This window comes from Rhamphochromis longiceps, linkage group LG7, assembly GCF_057381845.1.
Source record: "Rhamphochromis longiceps isolate RC_006_pf linkage group LG7, R_longiceps_female_GT1.1, whole genome shotgun sequence".
In the NCBI taxonomy this organism is placed as follows: domain Eukaryota; kingdom Metazoa; phylum Chordata; class Actinopteri; order Cichliformes; family Cichlidae; genus Rhamphochromis; species Rhamphochromis longiceps.
Window position 1 is genome coordinate 65,562,227 of NC_140563.1, and position 24,373 is coordinate 65,586,599.

Genomic DNA, 24,373 nt, shown 5'->3' on the forward strand with positions numbered 1-24,373 from the left:
AACCCCTGAAAACACATTTTAATCTTTTTGTCCCTTCCCTCTATGAAAAGTAGGGTTCTGCTTGATTGCATTTTTTTTTCTGCCAGGTTACGAGAGCTAAAGTTGTTTCACGTAAGAGATTTTGATCTCGAGTCTGTTGGAAATAGATTGCTAGGAAAATGAAACCACAGTAGAAATGGCAATAATTGCAGTTCCTTGAATGGCCACTTGAGGCCGGCTCAACGCAATATCCAAACTTGGCATCTTATGAAGAAAATACTTTTTAAAACTGCAATCATGTTTAAAGATATGCACTTAAGTGGCCGTTCTTTTGTGTTCAGTTTTCTGCCAAGTTTTTAAGCTAGCCAAACATTAGCATAACATTTGACCTTTGGCACTTTACCAAGTTATCTAGCCATTAGTAGCAGTAGCATCACTTTTCCCGCTCAACCTTTTATCCAAATATGGTCACATCCTGTTTCAAAGAAGTCAGTGGATGTTGGCACTGTGGGTACATCTTTTATCTACAGTCTATGGATACCTCTCAAGTCCCAAAATGTAATTTAGCTTAAAGGAAACTGGCATCACCTACTCTATCAAAACGTACAAACGTCTGTTATGCATTGTGTTACATTATTTCTTTGCCAAATTTCTGCTGCAATCAGGTTTGGCCCTGCAGAAACTACTCTGGTGGCTGGATTTCGTTTTGGACAGAGGCACACCAAACATTTTTCCCTAAGCTGCTTGTATGACATTAAATTCCTCTAACATGTACCAAAAAAATAAAAAAAATAAAATTCTTGCAAGCAAGCTTATATCACAAAAATGTAAATGTCCCAAAGAAAAACTGGTTGTTGCAAAATAATGCTATAACGCAATGCAATTCCTAAACTGTTCAAAGCTGTGATTTCAGAGGTTTACAATCATTTCAATGCTTGTGTGCAATGCCCCGTTTTAACAATCCACTGGTAGGATTCAGTAGTTCCTGACATCAGAAGTGAGAAAACCCTGAATTAGACATGGCGGCGCTTTATTTCCCCTCCCTCCCCCCACCACACAAGAACAGTCATAATCACACCAGAGACTTCACACCCTCGCAAGGAAACAGAGTTAAGCAAGAATTCGTCACATGGTCCCTCAGCTTTTCCCATATTAAAATCACAGGCAATTACAGAATTTTTCAGAGCTCAGTCAGGGAGAATCTGGCTGAGCAATGAAGTCAGGCTGTTGAATGTCTACTACATTCCGTGATGGAAAAAGTTAAAATGTGCATGTATATACAAAGTGATATGACGAGCAACTTGTAACAGCCAAATTCAGTATTTAATCTACTGCATTTACATTTTTTTAACAGGTTAAATTCTTTTTTTTTTTTTTTTTTAAATATACAGCAGCTGAAGTTGGTTCAGTTAGCTCTTTATCAGTAAACTAGTCACAATGTTATCAGCATAAAAATACATCTGTTGTGTTATATGTCGTCTACCTAAATAGAGTTATACAGAAAATAACTAGAAAACAGATTTGATTGCTTTCTTTTCACATTATCTTGACAAAAGTTCAGGCACAATTCAGGTTTGAGTCTTGGACTTTCATACGATCTATGCAAAATGACTCATGCTGTGAGATTTGGGAGAAGGGGAGAAAAAATAAATAAATCACACTCCTCAGTGACTCTGGCACGACAAACATGTAGGTGCTTGAAATCTCTATGGCCTAAGATGCAAGCAAACAGCACGCAGTCACACCCTGCTTCATTAAAGCTCGGGGAAAAGACAAACATAACATAGTGCGCAGATTAGCTCAGTTCCAACAATTTAAGACTTAACATGGCAACGAATGGTCCAAGAGGTTATAAACAGCAGCAATAGAATACAGTATGTCCCGCGAAGTTACTCTAACACATGCACACACAAGCACTTGCAAAGAAAAAAGACTTAAACCCTTCACAATGTTGGCGAGCTACAATTAGTGCTACCTGAAAAGTAGTGTACTAAAAGAACAGTGTGGAACTCAAGATTTGTACCGGTACAAGAGCGTTTAATTTCAAAGCATTCGAGAAGAAAGAAATAACCATCTCACCCCCACCGTTTCACAGAGGTATGAGCATGTTAGCCAAGATGCATTTTGGCAAAAGTGTAGCTTAATAACTTTCAGACGTGATTTAAAACAAAAAAGGAAACTGAAGAAGAAGCTGGATATCTGCTGATGCAAGAACCGTTGGTTTGTAGGCACTGGGTAAAGCCACTACAGTACAATCTACATTGTGCTTTGCTGTAATTAGGGAGTCTGCCACCGTAGTCCACTGGAGGAACATGCAGAGGTGCATCATTGCTGACAGTTTCTTTCTCACAAGCAGCGAGAGGGGCTAAAGGCCATTCTTTTTGTGGGACATAAAAATCAGCATAAGCAAGCCCCTCCCGTGTTTATACTTCAGTTTCCACAAGCCATCACTGCAAATGTCACGTGTTAGCTAAAATGGCTTCGCTCTTGGTGTTAGGTCATGACAGAGTTAAACAGTGATCCCTAGGTCAGCCGGTCCCTGAATAAGCCTCTTAAAATGTCAAATCAACCAACTGTTTAAGCATCTAGCCAACGCTGCTGTCAGGTGAAAAAACAAACAAAAAAAACAAAACAAAAACACAAAACAAAACAAAACAACCCTGATTCTTACAGACTGCTTTTAAAAAAAAAACGTTCCATAGCATAAAAATGACACAAACCACAGACAATCCGGAAGAAAAACAGCAAAACCAGTTATCTTTTCAGATGACAGATATACAACTTACACTTGCAACTTAAAACATCTGACGCGACTGAAGCCTGGACTGATTCAAAACCAGCTGGGGATTTTTGCAGCAGCATCATCCAATGCATAGCTTCGTTTTGCAGGAAGACAGCCAGGCGAGCACAAAGATGCGAGATGAGCAGGTTTAGAGAAGGTTGCTCTTGAGCAAAGCTGGCGCCGAGGAGGAGGACCGGACATGCTGGGAATAAACAGAACGAGGCTTGTTCCAACTAGTCCAAGTGCTATGAATCGGAGCTGTATGGTGCAATAAATCCATGCACTGAGTTTCTATGAAATGCCAGAGATCCAGATAGCCAACAGACCCCTGTGAACTCCAGGCTTGTCAGGTAGTTCCATCTGTATTTGAGTTGTTAAATGGTTTGGTGGTGTCAATGAAAAAGAGACCAGAGACTGATGTTTTTATTGTTGTTTTTTTCTTTTCCAAGCACTTTGAACACAAGCACCTTTCACCATCCACAGCCAGTCTTTTCTTAATTTCTTTTGTCGCTCCGCCTCGCAACCCGCCACCACGTCCCTCGGTCACTATCTCATGGTCGAAGAAGCTTGGAAGTAGGACAGGAATTTGAAGCAGAGGCTCACCACAAAGTACCAGATGTTTCTGGCCATCTGGGATCGGGCAATGAATATGCGCCAAATAAACACCACCAGGATGGTGTTGAAGGTGTAACGAATGTTCCTCAGCCTGGAAATAAAACAGATTGTGAGACATGCGATACACCACCTTAGACTGTTTCATATTGATAATGTGTCATTTCCAATGAATGCTCTCTAATAATAACCTAATTAATAAGACTCACAGGCGTTAAGACATGCTTGTAAACTGTGTATAAGCGACCAACCAAACAGTAATACCATATACATCACACTGTCCTGCAATGGTCGAGTGCAGCATGTACCAAAGTCCTGTACACTGTACACAAACTAGGACACTGGTGCATATACCCTGTGTACTCTTGTATCAGTATAATAAGAGTGAGTTGGATGTGCCAAAGTAATACTAGACAAATATTGTGTAGCCAAGTTATAACTAGTTGGCCATCTACCCCAGTGTGGGTCTTGCATAAACACCCCCTCCCCAAAGAGGAAAAACAAAAAAACAAAAAACAAACCACCCTGCATTTTTACTTTAATCAGCCAATACAGTATTTGGATTTGTGAGCAACAATTCTGCATCTTTTGTACAAATATTTAAAAATTAAATATTAAAAAAAATATTTAAAATATTTAAAAAAAATTTTTTAAATATTGTCAATAAAAAGTTTTCAAACCCATTAACGAAAAGTTGCATACAGCACATTTAACTGGCGATGCAGAAAAGCATCTTTTGTGTGGTGAACTTTAAAGAGCCTGCCAGAGCCCATCACTTTGAATGCTACTACTTCCTGTGTCTCTGTGTTGGAGGAAAGGATGACAGATTTAATTTCATAGACTTCTTACTTGTTGAGGTGTTTGCGTGCAGCAGGCAGCCCCGACAGCTCTTCGTTGAGGACATATTTTTTGGTGCCCATACAGTAATTTTCCATGTACTCTGCCCAGTGCAGCTGACGCACGTCAAAGTTAAATATCTGCAGCAAGAGAAACAAGAAACACCCTCAGTATGCCTCAGCAGCAACATTTGTTTATGAGAGATGTACTCATGACAAACCTTTATCGATTCTGAATTAACAAACATTTAAATCAACTCTCAACAGGGGACGCTTTCATGGTAAGAAGGCTGCATTGTGGATCTGACAGTGTTCCAGCTTACTGTGGCAGTTCCCCCCCCCCAGTGGTGCCTTCTAGGAAATAATACAAGCGAGGCACTGTGTGGTCAACTGTTGGGGGACGTGGGAACAGAGTCTCTGCTTCAGTAAGGAAATTCAAGCCCTTGAATCCTCCGTCTAAGGAGCCTGTATCCTCGTTAGGCGAGACAAATGCACTAAAAAAATAAATAAATAAAAAATAAATTCTGTGAAATTAAAAGTTTAACTTTGCTAATATAATGTAAAGCAGAGGTGTCAAACATAAGGCCTGGGGGCCAGAATCAAACCACTGGACAGCTTGGAACAAGCCCAGTATTTTTAAGTTAACTGTATTTTCATAACCGTTACAGCTTCTCCTACATAAAAACATCTCAGATGGCCATTCATGCTACACCTAAATAACGGAGTAACCCATCCACTATAGAAATTTCTGTTCTTTGCAACAGAACTGCCGTAGAAAAAGTAGTGAATTCATTTAATAATTTTCATAATTAGTCTGGGCAGTGAGCTACCAGAACTTTCTGTGAACTTGCACATTTATTTATTACTTTAAGCTCAAAGAGGCATCCCAGGAGATTTCCTTCTTTGCTACAGCAACATTAGAAAAACTGTTGAATTTGCCCTTCTTTCTTAAATTACTAAGACATCAGGGATTAAATGTGTAGCTAAAGTTCTGAGATGAAAGTATGCTGTATGTGGCCAGTGTAACATGAATTTGACGCCCCGGATTGAAAGCATCTGATTATTTTCTCGAAAAGACTCCACAAGACGTCAGTGTCGTAATGTTGAGTCCAGATTCCTCCAGACAGTTGCAACGCAGAACAATGATCCCGTTCACAACAAACTGACGTCAGCAGTGAATGAATCACGCTCTGCCTTACCAGCAGACTACTAGACATTATCACTCTGGCACTCCACTCTGCCACAGCGTGTAAACGACTGCAGCGTGGGCGGGGCAGGCACGGGTAACTGAGGCACGGAGTGTGAATGAAGCAGTGTGCGGAGCGATGATTAAACATTGTTTAATCATCGCGACCCTCCCTACCTTTTTATCCTCAGGGCTCATCTGGGCCAACAGCATGGCCATGTTGTCAGTGTTCCACACCCAGGAGTGACTGGTGAAATACTCCAGTACCATCATGGCTTTGTGGAGGCGAGTGATCGTCTTCATCATCCTATGGCAAACGGCATGTAGCGGAGGGGCAGTGTAAGGAAAAGACAGCAGTGTTGTGGATAAATAGTGTTTGCAGAGTAGGACCAGAAGGAAGATGAGGAAGAGGACAGGACAGATAAAAAGTGGTGGGATAAAGAGGCAGGATGAGAAGGAAAGGAGAAGAGTATGCCAAAGTGTTTGGGAGCAGGGGCAGAGGTTAGACAGTCTAGAGAAATATTAGGCTATAAAAGACAGGTACCAGAGAGAGCAATGTATATATGTATGCATATAAATTAACCGTTTGAAGTCAAATTTGTTATTCCTGTATATCTCAGATCGATTTGACCTCTCCGATTACGCTATGGGCATGACTTCACTGATTTGCACATTTGATTAAGCTGATCTTGATTTAAAAAAGTGATCATTTGAGCTGTACAGTGCTATGAGATTGCATACGGTAGCCATCAGCCACAGCGTTAACGCAAATGACAGAAGAAGTGAACACTCAGTGTTACAAACCACATTCTCAAACTAGTGCCAGAAACCAAAGGTACATCTCAGCTGATGTTTGCCCATGACCAGATTGGTTAGAAAACTCAAATGAAGCAATCTGAAACTATTAGGTAGGTGGAGTTAATGCTGTGGCTGATTTATTGATCTAAACTTTGAGTTTTTATTGTTCCCATCCTGTCAAAATCTTAAAAAGTGCCAAGAAAAAGTTTTAAGCTTTGTGGAAAACAGATTTGTCAGCTACTCCACATCATTTTCTTTTGCCAGCACTTTTTAAAACTTTCTTACTCCTGGAGAGAACAAAGGAAGCATGTTGTAGTTTTTCCAGACAATTTAAATTCAATCATGTAATTAATTTTATTAAACCCCAGATTAGGACATTTGGAGGTCATACTTTTTTCACAGTTTTTGGTAAGGTTATAGCTTGCCTGAAAGATAGGAGTATTTTCCAAGCTTTTTCATAGCACTGCAAGTCAAGGTGGCAATTTCTCCCCTGCGGCAAAGTGAGTCACACAAATCAGCAAACAAATCAACTGGATTTAATCTGTTTATAGGCCAGGAGGACAGACAGTTCACTCAAATGAACCCATGACCCAGTCTAGGTCAATATTTTACCCAAAATAATTAAAAGCTCAACACAAAAATGAACTAAATCAGCTTAAGTTCCTCAGAAAATAAACTTACAGTGGAGGTGATATTGTCCTCCTGGTAACACAGATGAATCCAGTTAGGATACTTAATTTTTGTGTTAGTTCAGATGGAGATAATCAAATTTTTAGTAGGAATGATTCAAGGTGATGTTGTGATCAGTGTGCAAAGAAGCAGCCAATATTGTTAGCAGGATAAAAGGGATCCGAGTCTTCAAATGCCACCTTTTTTGTCATCCAGTAAATTGTAAATGTTAACCACTTTTGGATCAAATTACTTCAGACGTTTCAATTTGTCATGAACAGAAATGGCAGGCTGCAACGCGAGGCCTGTAATGCTGTCCTTTTAAACTGCTACACTAATGAAGGCAGATTGATATGACTCAGATTCCTTCTGCGAACACAAATGATTCAAAGATGTGACAAACATGCATGGTTGATCAGCATACAGAAGCAGGGATAATCATTTCTTGTAGCTGGTGACAAAGCCAGTTAGGTTCAATACAAATTACCCATTCAGCCATCCATGAGTATTTCAGACAGTTAAGCACAGCAAGTTTTGTCCAATTCATTTTTCATTTATTTTTATTATTTATTTATTTAGAATCAGAAACAGCACTGCTGATTTTAAAACTATAAAGGTGTCACTTTTGCCGTCTGAAATATTTGTGGCTTTAGAATTTAGACTAAGAATGAATTACCAATCAGTTTGCATGCAGTAGTGTTGTTTTCAGTGAGACACAAGATGTCCAACTGAGCACAACTTTCTCGATTGGTCAAGAAGTCTCGTGGTGCCTCAGCATTTTCCATGATTGGGTGAAGACCGGCGGATAATGGATGTCATGTTCACAGCATGGCTTGTTCACGAAAGAAAAAAAAAAAAAAAAAAGGCACGTGGCATCTTCTTTGAATTGAAAACACATGCTCGGATACTGCCTACATTAACAGCTGACGTCAAGAAAAGACACTGCAAACATTGTTCCTTCTGCCCTTGTTTCCACCTTCCCAGGAAAAAAAAAAAAAAAAGACATTCAGGGAGGAGTGGAGTGTGGGGAAATTGGGAGAGGCAGGGGGCAGACTGGCAGACAGGAGAGGGTTGAGGGGCAGTTGCAACCTTACCGGGGCTTCCGGCCCATCAGCGTGAGATAGCCATCATAGAGCAGGGCTGGCAGCGTGTGGCTGACAGTGGTCCAGTACTGATTAGTAAAGGGGTTGGAGCGTAGATTGACATTGGGCCTTCTGAAAGCCTGCTCTAAGGGATTGGTCTTGAAGGACATGTTTATACAGTACTCTGTAGGAGAGAGAATCACATATGACGGAACAGGAAGGACACAGAGGACGAGAAGAAAAGGAATGCACGTTCATTTTCTCCTCCTTTTGATACAAGGAAAGACGCAGGCCCACTGTAATCGTCTAATTAGCAGCACAACAGAACACTGGATCTAGTCTTTGGAAACAAAACAAGACAGTTTGAGTCCACTTCAGTCCATTTATGAGCTGGACTGAAGTGAACTTGGTGCCGAGGTTTTGGAAATCTAACTGAAAATACAAACATTAGAAAGACGCAAAGAGTGCAGAATCCAGCATGTTCAGGAGAACAGCTGGGTTATACATTCTTCACCTGCAAAACTGCACACAAGCATCTTTAACACAGCAGCACTGCAGCTATGACGTTAGGCTACTTCGATAAAGGAAGGGTGACAGTGTAAGCCGGCGGAAATGCGAGTGTGTGTGTGTTTGGGGTAGGGGGTTCTGTTAGAACAGCAGCGGCACGGCACATCCGAAACGGCAATGACGAGGTTACCTGGGTTCTCGTCCAATCAGCCTGAGGTACAGATCATAGAGGAAGGCCGGAGCTTTGTGGCTCACGGCGATCCAGTACTGATTGATTAGGTGATTGGATGTGAGATTAACATTGGGCCGACGGAAGGCCTGCTCAAGGGGGTTCCTCTTGAATGTGGATATTACATGGTACTCTAAGAAACAGAAGGTTGTTCAACACAAGTCATCAATGAGCAGCTTTAAGATTGCCGTTACATTGTTTTGCCTTTATGACTGGCTAGAAGGTTGAGCCATGTGGGAAAACTATACTATATGTTCTGCAGATATACAAAGCCACAAGGTTTGTACCGGAACTAGAAAAAGTTAGATTTCCTAGTTTTCAACTGCCTTAGCTGTTAGGAAACTAGCTAGACAAAAGGGTGCTAATACAATAACAAATAATGTAAGGTGAATAACATCAGGCATCTAAAAATGGCAGCATTACAGGGGATGAGGTGTGTCATAACAGCAACTGATGCAACCAAATGTGCACCTCCACCACCTGTGTGGCGATCAGCCTGCAACTGCTGCGATTGGCCTGTTCAGTCCTGTTGACTCCTCCTCTACATTTGAGCTACTCGTTACCGCTGTTGAATGGCTCAGTGTGAGAATAATCACACTTCACCTCAATATGAGAACTCAGCAACCTGTCCAAACTATCAAAATGGATGTGAATGCATGCTCCATGTGGAGAAAAAATTTGTAATTTCTTTAATTAGTCCTCAGGAACTGTTCTCCAGGGTTCTTTAAGGGCATTTAAAGCTCTTCTTTGAATTTTGGGTGCCCTTTGTTCCATTCTCTGTCGAGATGATCCTACACTTTTCCATCCAGGTTTACTGTGTGTTCAGGATCATCGTCATGCTGAAAAATGAAACTGTTGCCAAGCAGATGGTACTGCATAGTGGATCAGTCTACAGAGGCACGTTTGTGTTCACAGTTCCAATTTTGACAAGATATCCAACAACACTGGGTGAAATGTAGCCACAAACCATGAGAGAGCCTCCACCCTGCTCTATAGATGGGTGTAGACACTCACTGTGAACCTTTGACCAGCTCTGTACATACTAATGATTTGAACAATAATTTCACATTTGGATGAATCGCTCCATCAGACCTGTTGCCGCTGGTTTTTGCTCTAGTTTTTGTGCAGTGTCCCTGTCTCACTTCTTTTATTAGTGAAAAAAGCAGCTAACAAAAAAAACTTTAAAGGACCTTTAGAAAGCCTGGAGAACTGTTACTCACGGCCACCAATAATAATACTAAAGAAATCTGGCAACTTGGAAGCAAACTAATTAAATGAGGGGTGGCTCAAGACTTTTGCACAGCACTGTATGCAGCAGGAGTTGTCAAGATCTGCAAACTGAGAAATTGTGTAATATCATTTAAACCCTGAGGCGAGCCTCTACATGATCTGGATAAAGTCATTTCGTTCTCAGTTCCTATTTGAAACTGTGTCATGCTGTTATCTGTCACCTTTTTAATGCACAGTGCAACTTTAAACAAAGGGGAGTGACTCTCAAGCTCGTTCTGTCACGGTCGCTGTCACCCTAATTTTATATATGCAAGCCCTGCACCTGGCTCAGTAATTTAACTGCCAGCACACCAGAATTCAAGTTTTAGGACATAGCGGTTTTACATTTAAAAGCTTAAAACACTGCACTTAGAGCAGGAGCTACAGTTTAAACCATGAAATTTAAATGCAAAGCATTAAGAGAATTCAGCACAAATACAGGACATGATGAGATTATGAACAGTTTTCCAAAATGTGCAACTTCTATACTGGGGAAAGATGCGCTTGGGATACTTTACTGCCCTAAATCAATATCCATAAGGGACAGGTAAACAAAAGCTTCTGCTTTGGGTGTGGCAGGTCGGGAATCAAGTTACAGTGAGGGTATATCATTAGACGCCACGTTAAAGCGCATAAGCTTCCACTGTCAGGGGCTTCCCCCTCATAGGCTGCGTTTAGGCAAGAAATTGTCTTACCGACTTCTCCCCAGCGAAACGGGTTAATCCCACCAGTTGTACAATTGTACACGGGTATGCTTTTAGGCCTGCCGTAAAAAGGGAAAGATGTCAGAGGAACTAAGATGAATTAAAAAACAAATATTGACTAAAGTTGTGTTAATGTGTGGGTCTCTCACCTGTTAAGCACCTGTGATCCTGAGTACCAGCCTGCAGCCAGCGTAGTGTTGATGACCACATCTACAGGAACCAGGTCAGCCACAGCATTATTAGATGCTCTCATTGTTCGGAGGATCCCTTTACCAGCCTAAGAGGGGGTGGCGTAGAGGAAGTATTAATGCAACCGATTTGTGGAAAACACACCACAATCACAAATCACACCACAGACTTTATAACAATTAATAAACCACAACTAGCTCTTCAAAGCAAACATACGGCACAGTTGTTTATGTAACCAATCATCATGAATAACAGTAAATTACCACCAGAATCTTAAATACTTCAATACCACTCAAAGCTCTCTGATTGTGCTGTAAATACGAGCAATCATAAAACAGTTTAGGCTTCTAGACCCCACCTACAGTTATTTTTCCTGTGTACTTACTGCAATGAAAATCCCACTGGGTCCATTGAAGTTATCAATCCAGCCCTGAAAGATAGAATATTAATGTTGAAACAATGCGCTTACTCACCAAAGCTGAATGACAAAGTTTAACAAAAGCAATGAAAATATTAAAGCTGAAATATAACTTTCAGGCAGATGTTCAACTGACTTAATAAAAAAATAAATCCATCACACTGCTGCTTAAACTTTAGGAGAATTCCCACAATTGTGCTTGGCAAAAAGGAGAGGTGAAGAAGACCAAATTTGGGGGGGAACAAATCCAAATAATATATAAAAGACACGATTATGCATTGTTCTTTACCAATTTAAGGTTCTACAGTAATAATGAAAACGCAGCGTAACACCAGCATCTGGAATTACTCACTGGGAAGGGCTCTTTCCAGCTGGCTCCAACTATGGAGGGTCTGACAATGCCTACGTTGAGGTCTCCAGCCTCCTGCTGCACCATATATTCGGCCAGAGATTTGGTGAAGGTGTAAGTGTTGGGATGTTCTCCAATTAGCTTGGGAGTCAGTGTAGATACCAGATCGTCATCCATCCAGCTGGACCGAGAGAGACAGAGAGAGATTAGCCCTGTATTTGCTTCATTTAATTTTATGACCTGCAGGGCTTTCCAGTCTGAAGTAAACAGAAATATTGCTCATTCTCCAGTACTAATCACTGTGTGGGTGACTGCCCCAACAATATTTAAACCCAGAGAATATCCAAAAAGCAATGGCACATTCCCCTCAACACTTTGCAATACGTAGGTATTGTAGGTTGTCACATCTGTCACTAGCACTACTGCTGCTGTTCAGAAAAACTCTCTTCAAGTGTTAGTAAGCCACACCTCCAGGGGAGCCTTACTCACACAAAAAAATCAAACCAGCTGTAATTACAGGACAAAAGTATAACAGCCAAAACAATATTCATGTCCTTCTTTTCACTTTATTTTCCTTTAGACTTAGAATTCACCAACTGCTTAAACCCGTTTGTGTAAAATGTCATCGTCTCTCCCACGCTGCACCACGCTCTCATTACACACAACATTTCACTAACAAACACACCAGGGGAAAGGGCAAACAAGTAGTAATGAGCTACATTAAGCTCAAATTAAAGCCAAACCAACAGCGTTCACTCATCAAAGATTACTCTAAAACTACAATGAACAAAGAAGGGATTTTGGGATGGCCGTCAACACCAAAAACATCCAAAAATCTCTACAATGTGGAATTCAGAAAGTTGTAGGCATCTCAAAATGGCAACTTCCATATTTTTGCTTTTTTTAATAAAAAAAATAATAAATAAATGGACATGTATACATATCCATTTTTTATATACAGTCTATAGATAATGCGTGTAAAGAGAATAACTGCTGTTTGATGCACAAGTTCATTAAATGGACCAAAATACCTCATTTCATTACCAGTGCCCACAGTTTTATTAATTTATTCAGTCTGCAGAAAGTCTGCTAAGCAATACGATTTGCTCTTTTGGACTGTTCTCAAGCGTGAGAGAAAAAGAAAAGGAAAAAAAGTCTCCAACAGACCAGGTGGGAAAAGAGTTTAACCCTCTGTTCCATGCAAACCACATGTGATTACACTCCTAAAAATGTGCTCAGAACAAAGAAATGCAAACACGAACAACACAGTTGTCATGATTACATAACTGGAACAAGGTAAAAAGAGAAACCTGAAGAGCGAATTACGTGTGCCAACAATGCCCATCTGCTCCACCTTCCATATAAAATCCAGAGTTGGGCAAAAGGAAAAATTATATTCCAGCTCATTAGGTCGTTTCACTCATCACTATTCAACCGCTACACAACAACCTCGAGCAACTCTGCCCATCCAGAAGATCAGTGTGTACTGTACACAACAAACTCTGCATGCTGTCTCTTTGCACACGCACTCAAACGTTCACTGAACAGCTCTGTACATAAAATCCCCCAGAATCATAGCACTAATCTCTACTCCACAGACTTTACTAATCTATCTTGAGCCATTTACTGTAAAGCCAGAGTTAAGCTGAAGTGCTTCGCTTTATTTCACTGGCATTAATCTTGAAATGCACTTCCTACTTGCTTTTAAATCCATCAAAGTCTGGAAAAAAAAAAAAAAAAAACTATTAAACTTAATGCTGCCATTTAGCAATGACTGCTACGTCCTCATATCTGCACACGTGAAGCAGACGTTTGGTGTCAGTGCTGTTTGATCACATTCCAGATCAGCTTACTCCAGAGTATCGATGAGTTTTCGGTAGTCTACGGAGGGAGAGTAGACAACTTCCTCGATGAGCTCTCGGTTACAGTTGGCATAGGCTGTGGAGATGTGAATAAAAACCTCCAGGTGCTTCATCCTGTGAGCCAGGGCCAGCATCATCTGAGTGGCCAGGACATTCAGCTGCACTGCATCCCTGAGTGAAAGAGGGTAAAAGACAGGATAGTACATGTCAGGAAAGCAAGACGTGATTGCAGCTCCACCTAAAAATGCTTACTTCCGTTTTGATTACATAAGGTTCACATATCTGTCGTCGCAAAACACAGAAGTATCATTTAAGCTTCCACAAACAAAAGTTCCTTATCAAATGTTTACCTGACTCCTAGTCTGACTCAAAATCTACACTACACTGATGTGCACAATTTCCTGCTTGCACACTGCCCGAAAACTTTGAACAAGAACACAAATGTCCACAATACTAATTATAAACAACATCCAATTCCACCCATTTAGCACAAATAATTTCCTCCAAGCATAATGTACCATCTCCAAAAGGCTGCAAGAGTTAAATCTCAAAGCAGCTCCAGGCGTGCCCTTTGCATCAGTCTGTGTGGTTCAAAACAACAGTGGGCAGTCCGTCAACATTGCTGTTTTTTTCTCGTGCCGCACCAAGCAAACACTGACTCCATCACCATTCATTTGAATAAATAACAGCTATTTTTAAAAAAGGCAGTAGATCGCACACACTAAGGTGCTGCCCTTTACCAGGCTCACAGAATTTAATAAGAAGAAACTAAGCTTTTAGGAGAAGCTAAAAGCAGCAAGTTTTAGGCAAAGAACGAAGGAAGGTGCAAGGTCAGAATATAAATGAGCAAAGCTACAATCAGGAGCCCCAAACATAAGACCATACAGCTTAAAACTAATATAGAAATTTAACCCTTTAAGACCTACCATAGAACCAAGTCCGCCAGAGCTTATATTATATTTTTACATGCTGTAGTGCCATTTTTGGGAGCATTTCAAGTTGCTATACATCAATACAACCATTATAGCCCAAATTTTAATAATATGGATGCATTAAGTGCATAGCAGTTACATAAATTGCAAAAAAGTGCAATAAACTACAAAAAAAATTGAAAATCGTTTTATCCCTCAAAATTGTAACTACAAAAAAGTTAAAAATAGTTTCCCACCACAGGAAATTTATTTTGAGTGTCTTCACAGTTTTATTTTTGAAATACACAAATTTTTATATACTGCAGGAAAAACGAAAATAAATATTATAATGCAAATATGCAAAAAAGCAGCATATGCATCAAAATAAACTATTTCCAGCAGTGCAATATGAGTCCTAAGCATCCCAGAAACGACACAGAAAGTCATAAAGTCAAACATAACTTTTAAAAACACCAGTACAGGCTCATGAGGCCCTGATGGTAAAAAACTACATTTCCGCGAAAATTACGTCACTTCCGGTTTCAGGCAGGTAATAGCGGACATGCGAAAGTTCGCTCTGACGTCTATTCCAGCGTAGGAAGTGTTATGAACAGCTGATCGGATTGGCAAAGCGTGTTTCTGGAATATTATGTTTTTGTTCCTGCAAGCGCTTTTTATGCAGTTTTTGCAAAGCTTTATGTGGAAGGAAACCGTGACCTAGGACAAGCTGATGGCACAAGATGTAAGTACAACTCCTCCAGTTTCATATGCAAAAAAAAATTATTGCGCTAGCTTACGTGGTTGCAGTGCTACCGGGATTTAAAAATAGTTATGCAAAACAGAGCGTGCCCGCTCCGACCAGTTTTAAAGGGTTAAAAAGAGGAAAAAAATAACTCACTTGAGTGGCTCACTAAAGCGGACAGTGGCAGCACAGTGGAAGACGATGTCAATGTTTTCAGCAAGGATGCTCTGGTCCGCTTTACTCAGATTCAGCTCCGGTTGTGTGAGGTCAGAGTTCACTGCAATGATCTTCTCTGCAAAGTCTGGCTGATCTTGTTGCAATTTTTCAAACAGCTAAAATAGTGAAAAAAGTAAAGTCAGTACGACATGGAAATTACAGAAGACCATAACCAAATACAGATGACTGTCATGCTGTAGAAGACCCCTTTTTTTTGACCTAGTCACAATTTAGGATGAAGAGTCGTCACTTCTCAGACCAGCCTGTTTTTCCTTGTTTTTAAACATTGCATTTGGCATCAAACTGGAAAACTGTTCCCAAAGAATGTGGTAGTATCACGGTGTGGGGGGTTTCTGCACAATCTTTATCAGAAGCTGCTTCACCAACATGTTGCTGCTTGTCACTCTGCAAAATTGGCTGAAACTAAAATAATGACACTGCGATCCCAGAGCCTGATCTGAACCCCGCTGAGACTCTGAAGATGACCGAGGACAAATTTTGGCACACGCAAGCCACTACAGTCTCCAAACTGTGGAAGTGATGAAGTAAGAGGGGAGAAAAAGACCAAACTAGAGCAAAATGAGAAACTGCTGGACTTTGCAAAAGTGCAAAGGCAGTCCATCCAGAGGGTGTTTGTTGTCAATGTGGCAAAAATATGCAGTATAACATTTCTGTGCGCCATTTTTGTTCCATCTGCCAGCTACAGAAGAGCCTCAAAACCATTCATCACATCACACCATCCTCTCTTTGCCCATTACTCACCTTGCTGTTGACGATTTCGGAGATGCGGGCTTTAGGGCTTTGACCAGCTTTCGATCTGACCAGCACATAGACTGATCTGACTTCTGGACAGGACCTCAGCAGCTTCTCCAGCAGCACCTTCAATAACAAGCAAGCAAAATGACTCAGTTTGGACTGAGATTGTTACAACTGGTCAGTCCTGCTAAATCTTCACAAAAGACAAACTGATACAGAACAAAAAAGTTTTTTTTAGCTTCTCTCTTGTTTCAAAGAGGTTGCATATTTTATTAGGCAAAGATTTTGCACAAGAGTCCTCCTTATACAACTCCCACTTATGTGCGCTTGGTACTGGCACAAGGAGTACACTAGCTTGTGAACACAGTGAGGCTGACTTCGTGTCCCATCCCCATCTCAAACTGGGGTCTGTCACATGCAAGTTGAATGTGTTAACCACTACATGGTGGTTGACTAAGAGGCCTTCTGACTCTCCTCTAACAGCTTAAGTAAAGTGGAAGTAAGAAATTCAGGACATGACTCTTATCATCACCATGACTGCTATACAGTCACAAACCAAAAGCAGCTTAGAAATTGAATCCAATAAGCCCTAACAAACCAAAAAACTCAAACACTGTATATCATTCCAAACATATATATACACTACTAATGTGCAACATTTTTATTAACCATATAAAAACACAGTGATAATAAAAAGATCACATTCGAAAACGCTGAAAGATGTTTGAAGTTGGAACTTGAGATTTGCAATGCATTATGGGTTGAGTAATCATTTTCCTCTTGCCAAAAATTAGTTCTGTACACATTCTTGCACTTTTGCCTTCTTCCGGTTCCCTTTATTTTGAGGACCCAAATCAAATATTTTTGACTCACAGCTGCTCGGCTTGGTTTGACGCTTAAATCTTTTATATAAAAGTTGCGATGCGTCACTGGAGGAAATTAATGAGAAACTCACTTCTGGAACCAGAGCCTTTTAAAATGAGTGGTCACTGCTGAGCTCTATATTGCAAAATAGTAGCTGACAATAGAATTCGATGTGTTTGCATCATCACAAAACTGCAACACTGCAGTTCACTGGATGGCTGCAGTTGTGCAGAGACGTTCCAGCTGATGGAGAGTCATCGTGTGTGCCACTTCACTTTAACATACAACTCAAGTCAAGTGTGTGTAACATGCTTCAGACTGGAAACTCTCCAGATAGCCACTTTAAAGATTACCAAAGTTCATATTGCTGGGCTCAGTCCTGCTGGCTGCTAGATGATGAAAACCACAACTGTACCTTGCCCATGAAGCCGGTCGCTCCGGAGATCAGCACGTTTTTTCCTGCATAGTATTCTGGGATGTTCACCATGATGTCTGCAGTCTCTCAATACCACACGACCTGCATAGACATGATAAGAAAAAGATGAGTAAAATAAAATAAAGCTGTGTTCCAAGGACAGTGAAGTCCTACACAGACTCACATTTGAGGAACTTCAAGGTTGCCAAACCTGTTTTGTGCAAAATTTTAAATCAGCCTGTAACATCCGCTTCATTCTGAAAACACACCACACCAGGAAATGCTGCAAACATGAAAGTGATTCTGCACTTTAAAATCTAACTTCATTTTAAAGTCTCCAACATAGCAATGTGTAAAGTTTTTAAACATGCCTGTGCTTTTCTAAACTGGTTTGAAGTAGGTTTAGCTGGAGAACGGCAGCTGTAACTGAACCAGTCTGTATCCACAGCTTGACTGGGAGGGTTTCCCAGTTATTTTAGTATGTTTTGATTATTTAATGCTAAAAATAAGAACATGGTGGCTTCATCAATTATACAACTCTTTAAAGTAGAGACCAATTAAATGGTTTTCTTACTATAAATCAAAAGGAAGTAGTTGGACCTGGACAATTTTATATATTAGGAAAACAAAAGTCCAAAGCGCACAACTTTGCTGTCCTTGAAAGACCTCCAAATATGCAAATATAACTTTAACAAGCTGAATAATTTCCATGAAGTATAGGAACAGTATTGTTTATTTTTAGAATAGTGCTGTAATACCACTAACAAGGATTTCCCCAAGAACATAATGGTTCACAGTGAGTTTCTGACAAAATAATGAATTGATAACTGCATGTTATTTTATGTATTTACTCATTTTTTAAATGCACCAAATTATTAAATGATAATCCAAATATGAAACAAGTGTTCTGTGGCCTGGCTTATAAAACACAAACGCACACAAAATCAAATCAGCTGTCGATTGCAGCTCTAAACCCAAGTCTGCAAACACTGCAGTAGACAAAGCACTTTGATGTGTGTCAACTTTATCAGTCGCATTATTGGCTTTTATGAAGAATGACACCGTCCAGCTGATAACTGGCCACTAGGATAGATATTTCACATAATCATTAACGCAGGTGGTTTTCTCCCGTCGGCTGACTGGAGCCGATTATTGTACGGCACCGTTACAGAAATCCAAATCCTTCTCCAGTTTTACTATTAGGGTGTTGTACTGCTAGAACTTTATACCGTGCAGCGTGTCTGAAAGTGGCTTTCAGAACAAACTGCATTATTGTGAATATAATTCATATGATTTTATTTATTATGAAGCATTTTTAGTTGTGTGCATCGGTCTGCCTGTGTGATAACACACAGTAGCTGGCTTTAAATGAGATCAGAAGGTCAACACCGCAAGCTTCCCTAATTTCCACTGGGAAAATGATATATTTAGAGTGATGATAGGTCCATTCAACCAATAAACACACAAAATATAAGAAACTAATGTTTGGAAAGCTATTACAATTTTCTATTAGACTTATGTATACTCTAAGCCATTCATCCATCCTTACAGGAACAACAACCATGCAAATCGTTATCATGGTCTGCTCGTACTGACTTTATCTTTTATCCTTTCCTCTGAGCAGTTTCCGCCAGATCCAGAGTTATTTCTTTGCATTAAATGGCTTTCTAAAATTATTACAAAAATACACATAGCTGCAAATATAAACTGCAGGTTTCAGATTATCTCAGGTTGTTTAACCACTGTAGATTAAAGTGTATAAAGTTTTAAAAAAAAAGGGGGTAAACTAAGATTCCATGTTAGCTATCCAGCTCTTTTGTTCACATTGACAGTGCTAAAGGGCGATTCCGTGGTCATTCATGTTTGCATTTTGGCGCTATCGCCACTAGGGATGGCTATCGTTTAGGTTTTATCCGATACCAGTACCAAACTGGTACTTTTGAAACGGTGCTGGTGCTTAAACGGTGCTCGAACCGGTGCTTAAAGAATGGAGAACACAAAATTGGTCCAAAAACCATGTCCAGCTGTTTTTAGTAAAAAGATAACGATGTTAGACTTTTCTGCAGCTATGGGGCATATATGGTATCACTCTTGGCTGGAAGCAGTGCTTAATCAATGGAAAAAACAAACTTTGTCCAAAAACCTCTCATGTTTAGCTGTTTTCCACTTTTTCTTTGGTCATTTTAGCCTTTTTGGCCAGGGTGAAGGGAGTATCTGCCATCAAACAAGAAGACAGCCACATGTAACTACGACGGTGTTTGCTAGTTCACCTTACATGCATTAATTTAATAACGTGGTTAGCCTACTCAACGTAAATTACACACGAACAACATTAAGCTACTCGCCCAGAGAAGAATGGCTGCTGCCATCATCATCCGTCATCATTTCTGCTACACTGGCAGGGCTAGGGGCCAGGACTCTACTCTTCGGGTTCTTGGGGGATGTTGCTAACTCCGGGTCCGATAACAGGCACCACACCCGCAGTAGATGTGCACGGTGTGAGGTCTCGCAGCAAGCTATCAAATACGGCGCATTTCTCGGCTTTTAACAAAATGCTATACGTCGCCATATGTTTAATCAGATTCGAGGTGTTACCTCCTTTGACAGTATCACAGTATCACCTTAAAGCACTTGTTGCTGCTGAGTTTGCATATTTTGCTGTGAAGTACAGCCAGACTTTGACCGCTTCGGGCATTTTTAATCTGTAGCTCTGCTCTAAAAGAACATACGTACCTGGGCCCGCCTACTACGCTCGCAAAGGTAAAATGATTGGCTGGAATCCAAATTGTATGACATCTAAGGGAAAAAAAATTTAAAAAGCACCGAAATGTGCGCTGCTTTTCGGTCTGGTTACTACCGTTTACCCATCCCTAATCTACTGGTACCCATCCCTAATCGCCACACACGTAGTTACAGTTAAACTGGTTATTCAGGTTTGCACTGTCAGACTAGGACGGGGGTGGGCAACATCCTCCTCTATCTCGGTGTTGCCCGAGGAGAAATTGTAGCTCTACACTCTCCTATCTTAGTTTCCTTTCAGTTGTTATATAAAAGGTTTAAATTATACTCCAAGCATCTGGTAAACATTACAGATCGCTTTACAGGAGTCTCATTTCTAAACCAGATGGCTGGTTGCTTGAGAAAACAGCACATCACGACATGCAGCATAAACTGATTTATTACTTGAAAACTAGACACCAAGTCAAGGGCTACATTGACACCTTATTTTCATTGTCAGCTGGTGGAAAAATCCTGGTGGGCACAACGCTCACTGAATGCAAAGAGCCACTGCCACCAGCCTGAAGACTTAAACTGTCAGTGAATTCTGCTGCGATGCAGAGTAATAGCTCATACACAGCAGATGATTAAAAATATCAAACAAACATTAACTCTGGACACTGATTGCATAACTTTTGCTAACACGGTACTGCAGCTGCTGGGCTCTGGAGCTCATATGGACTGATGTGAGGAACAACTCCCCAGGTCCCACTGCTGTAGACGCTCTGTGGATCCCTGGCCAGTGCTGCAGATGCACAGTTTGCTGCATCACATCTTGTGCCAAGTGCCAAGCTCCAGCTGTACATCTGTCTGATCCCTGCTGCAACTAGGACCAAGTTTCACTGTGTGAGCGCAAAACAGCACTCACACCAGAAAGAGATTATAAAAGATCTTTATTATAAATATCTATATTATAAAAACAGATATTTTAGTCTGATATAGCTTGTGGGTTATACTGGGCCTGAGACTGACCTTATTAAAAACATCACACAATGCCCATAATGTGACTGGCCTCCAAACTCAACTGAAAGGGGAGAGAAAGACTAGCTTAGACTAAACGCTGACAGGAAGCATGGTTCAAAAACTAGTTCTGTCAGGACCAATTTGGTCAAAAGTATTGTTACTGCATCTGCAATCATTTCTATAGCATGGTATTGCTCTGACCCCAAGTGATAAGTGGAAAGCTGAAAGGGGCATTCACACCATGTAACGTCCATGAAATTCAGCAGCTTGAAGCAATAACAGGGAAAATATGTTTTAATAACAGTAAAATACAAAAAAAAACAAACTAGGATTTAAACATGCAAGAATAAGAAATTTATTCCTTACTAATACGTTATTAGTAAGGAAAACTGTACAGAATATTAAAAATGCCACATTGAAAGGCCCACTAATGGGAGTAAATGACAACACTATTTGACATGAACCGAGCTTGATTATCTATTGTAGTGACCAACTGTCAGGGTAAGGCAAGCGGGAGCACATTAAGTCAGAAATAGCATGAAATGGAGAAGCTGGGGAAATTTGCCAACGGGATACACAAAAGGGTCTCAGCTGAGCCATCAGCTGATGTTACAATCAGCCTATCAGGACTGCGTGAACTCCATGAACTTTCAGAACCAAGGTTAAATTAAATTTTCGGTTTCAATATGGAAAATTGAAGCCGCTTGTCTCTTATCTTCTATTCAGCAAACCCAAACATCAGGTGTAGTTTATTAAACCTTTAGTCTGCACTCTAGACTATTATTCTCCCACCGTCTCAAACTCTACGTAAGATTTTATTGATAAGGTTATCCGATCATTCCCACGATGAATCTTACGATACGGAAAACACAAGCAGAAGAGGCACCGTCGCTTTGTGTGCATTTCTGTCATTTATCTACTTTTAGGATCCGTCTTCTTTCTGAGCTGATCCACAAGGTTCCAAATATGCAAGTGGGCTGTGCTCTTGCTGAGCAGTTTAACAATTTGCACAAACTTCAGTTTACACATTAATATTAAGAAAAAAAAATTAGCTTAAACATGTTTCAAGGAAGAAAACCAAAACAAAAAACACCCACAAAAGCTGTCAATGCATGAGGTCATTTGGGGAGGAAGTTGGGCTCGAGAGGCTGGAGCGTGTGCACGATGTCCGTGACACACCTAAACCCACTGGCAGTAAAAGTGGATGACACAAATGTGAAGCTATTTGACCGGCCAGCTACTGTTGTCATCTTTCACTTGTTGCTGACAGTAGTTGGCTTACCCCACAAAGCTAAGTCTGCCTTTTGAAGAAAACGAGCACCAGAATGTCAAGTTATTTAAAATGGTCACAGAACAGCCAACTGCTGGCTTCCTACGCCAGATTTCTTTTTTCTGTTTTGGAGAGGGTCAAAGTATCAAGTATCTGCATCAAGTTAAGAACACACATATCTGTGAGAGGATTATTTTGGATCAAAAGAGCAGAGGTAATGGGGACAGCATAACTGCAGGTGTCCAGCAGAACAAACTCTTCAAACTCACACTGCAGAGCAACTTCGAAAACAGCAGTGTCACAGCTAAACTAAGGAGGACGTACATATGCTTAAACTGGATTATCATATGAATTAAAGTGTGTGGAAAATGTATTACATAACACTAAGATGGGTCAAACCAGTGGCCAGAAAAACAAAGTACCAGCTAAAGAACAGGAGCCAACAGGATCAGTATTCAATCATGCAAAGGTTATACAGGCCACAGAGTTTAGAAAGTCAGGAGGTGTGTCAGCCTACTCATCCTGGCATTTAAACCGCAAACATGCAAGACAATTATTCACATCACGCTGCTGTGTTATGGTGCTTTAATAACCAAGACTAGAACAACAAGCCAGCTGTATTAAACCCCCAGGTGCCTTCTGCAAGCATTTATTAATTCTGCTGTAGCTGTAGATTTGCCCCTTGTTTGTGTCTGTGTGCGAATAACCATCCTTCTAGTTTTTCTTGCTTTGTGTTTAGGGCCCTTGAAGGATCTGCAACATAAAAACTAAAGAGTGTTTAAGTGCCTGAGTAAAACCAAGTGATTTTACAAACCAGTAAATGTGGGCTATTCCACATTTAACTGTAAATGGTCAATGCAAAGCACCTCCTGAAAGATGAACACAAATGACCATGCTGATCATTGAATCGATCACTCATGTAGTGCAATCTGCAGCTAGTTACTGCACTCACTGATTCACTACATGCCTAAATTATCATTTGAATTTAGCAGTATATCCAGCAGCCAGTTTTTGTATACATTTTGCATGGTAGCCGACAGTTTGTAGGAGGGGGGGGGGGATTAAAAAATTTTTATGTCGAAGTCTGACCTTCAAAGTAGGGCTGAACGATATATCGCATTTGCGATAATATCGCGACATGATCAAGTGCAATTTTCTAACCGCAAAGGCTGCGATTATACTGCGATTATAAGGCTGTCCAAATTACTACCATATCCCAGAATTCATAGCGCGGCCCAGCCAAACTCCAGTTTCCAGCAATGGCGGCCGCTACTAAGTTTTAAAATTACTCATACTAATCTTTCTGGGTCACAAAATAAACTTTTAACATATTTTCAGGCGAGAAAGTAGTTGTGTAAACATCAAATATCTGCTCGGTTTATCAAGATATCCCATATTTGCAAAAGTGCTTCGACGTTTTCAGAGGCGTCTGCTACCCACCAGCTCGACAGCTAGCCGGGAGCTCGAGGATTACTGATGCGGCCGAGAACGGCACAACTCCCGGCACATCATTTTCAGATCACCGCGGAGTTTCGCTGCTCGGGTTAAACGTAATATATAAGTCACTTAGACAACCTAAAAATGTTATTGTTGGGCTTTTTTCAGTGTTTTGTTTGTTCGTGAGTAAATCGGTTTGGCTGAGATTAAAGTTATTAGATTAGATAAAATAAAACTTTATTAATCCCCCGGGTGGGTTCCTCCTTGGTTTTCACACAGCTGACTAAACGTCAAACAGAAAACTTATTAAACAGAAGTATGAGACAGTCGAGAATTTACACCAGTGTCTGGTTATATTTTAGATAGCAAGAAGCAGACGGCCGAGTTTATTAAACTCCACCGAGACAGCGGTGACGCTAATCAGAACTAGCCTTCTGATTAGCTAATCAGAAGGCTAGACCGTCCAATTTCACGCCTTTAAACTTTAAAGGCGTGTTTGTGTGTGTGTTTATACAATTGCTATTATGTTTGCACTTTATGTGTAATGTTA

The 24,373-nt window shown here is 40.5% G+C and overlaps 1 protein-coding gene across 2 annotated transcripts in view; it reads right to left on the reverse strand.

The window, feature by feature from the left end:
- Positions 1–601: 601 nt before the first annotated feature.
- Positions 602–24,373, reverse strand: part of far1 (fatty acyl CoA reductase 1) — a 31,338-nt gene continuing 7,566 nt past the window's right edge. Inside the window, exons 2-13 of one of the 2 annotated variants that reach the window (XM_085414834.1) lie at positions 17,376–17,477; positions 16,103–16,219; positions 15,281–15,456; positions 13,463–13,642; positions 11,613–11,790; positions 11,228–11,272; positions 10,803–10,930; positions 10,645–10,712; positions 7,957–8,128; positions 5,573–5,702; positions 4,223–4,350; positions 602–3,467 (exon numbers count right to left, since the gene is read on the reverse strand). In XM_085414834.1, coding sequence (XP_085270960.1) covers positions 3,308–3,467; positions 4,223–4,350; positions 5,573–5,702; positions 7,957–8,128; positions 10,645–10,712; positions 10,803–10,930; positions 11,228–11,272; positions 11,613–11,790; positions 13,463–13,642; positions 15,281–15,456; positions 16,103–16,219; positions 17,376–17,447 — 1,554 coding nt within the window. In that variant the 5' untranslated portion in view covers positions 17,448–17,477 and the 3' untranslated portion in view covers positions 602–3,307. Of the gene's footprint in view, positions 3,468–4,222; positions 4,351–5,572; positions 5,703–7,956; positions 8,129–8,641; positions 8,814–10,644; positions 10,713–10,802; positions 10,931–11,227; positions 11,273–11,612; positions 11,791–13,462; positions 13,643–15,280; positions 15,457–16,102; positions 16,220–17,375; positions 17,478–24,373 lie in introns of both variants that reach the window. The other variant, XM_085414833.1, reaches the window with a different exon arrangement.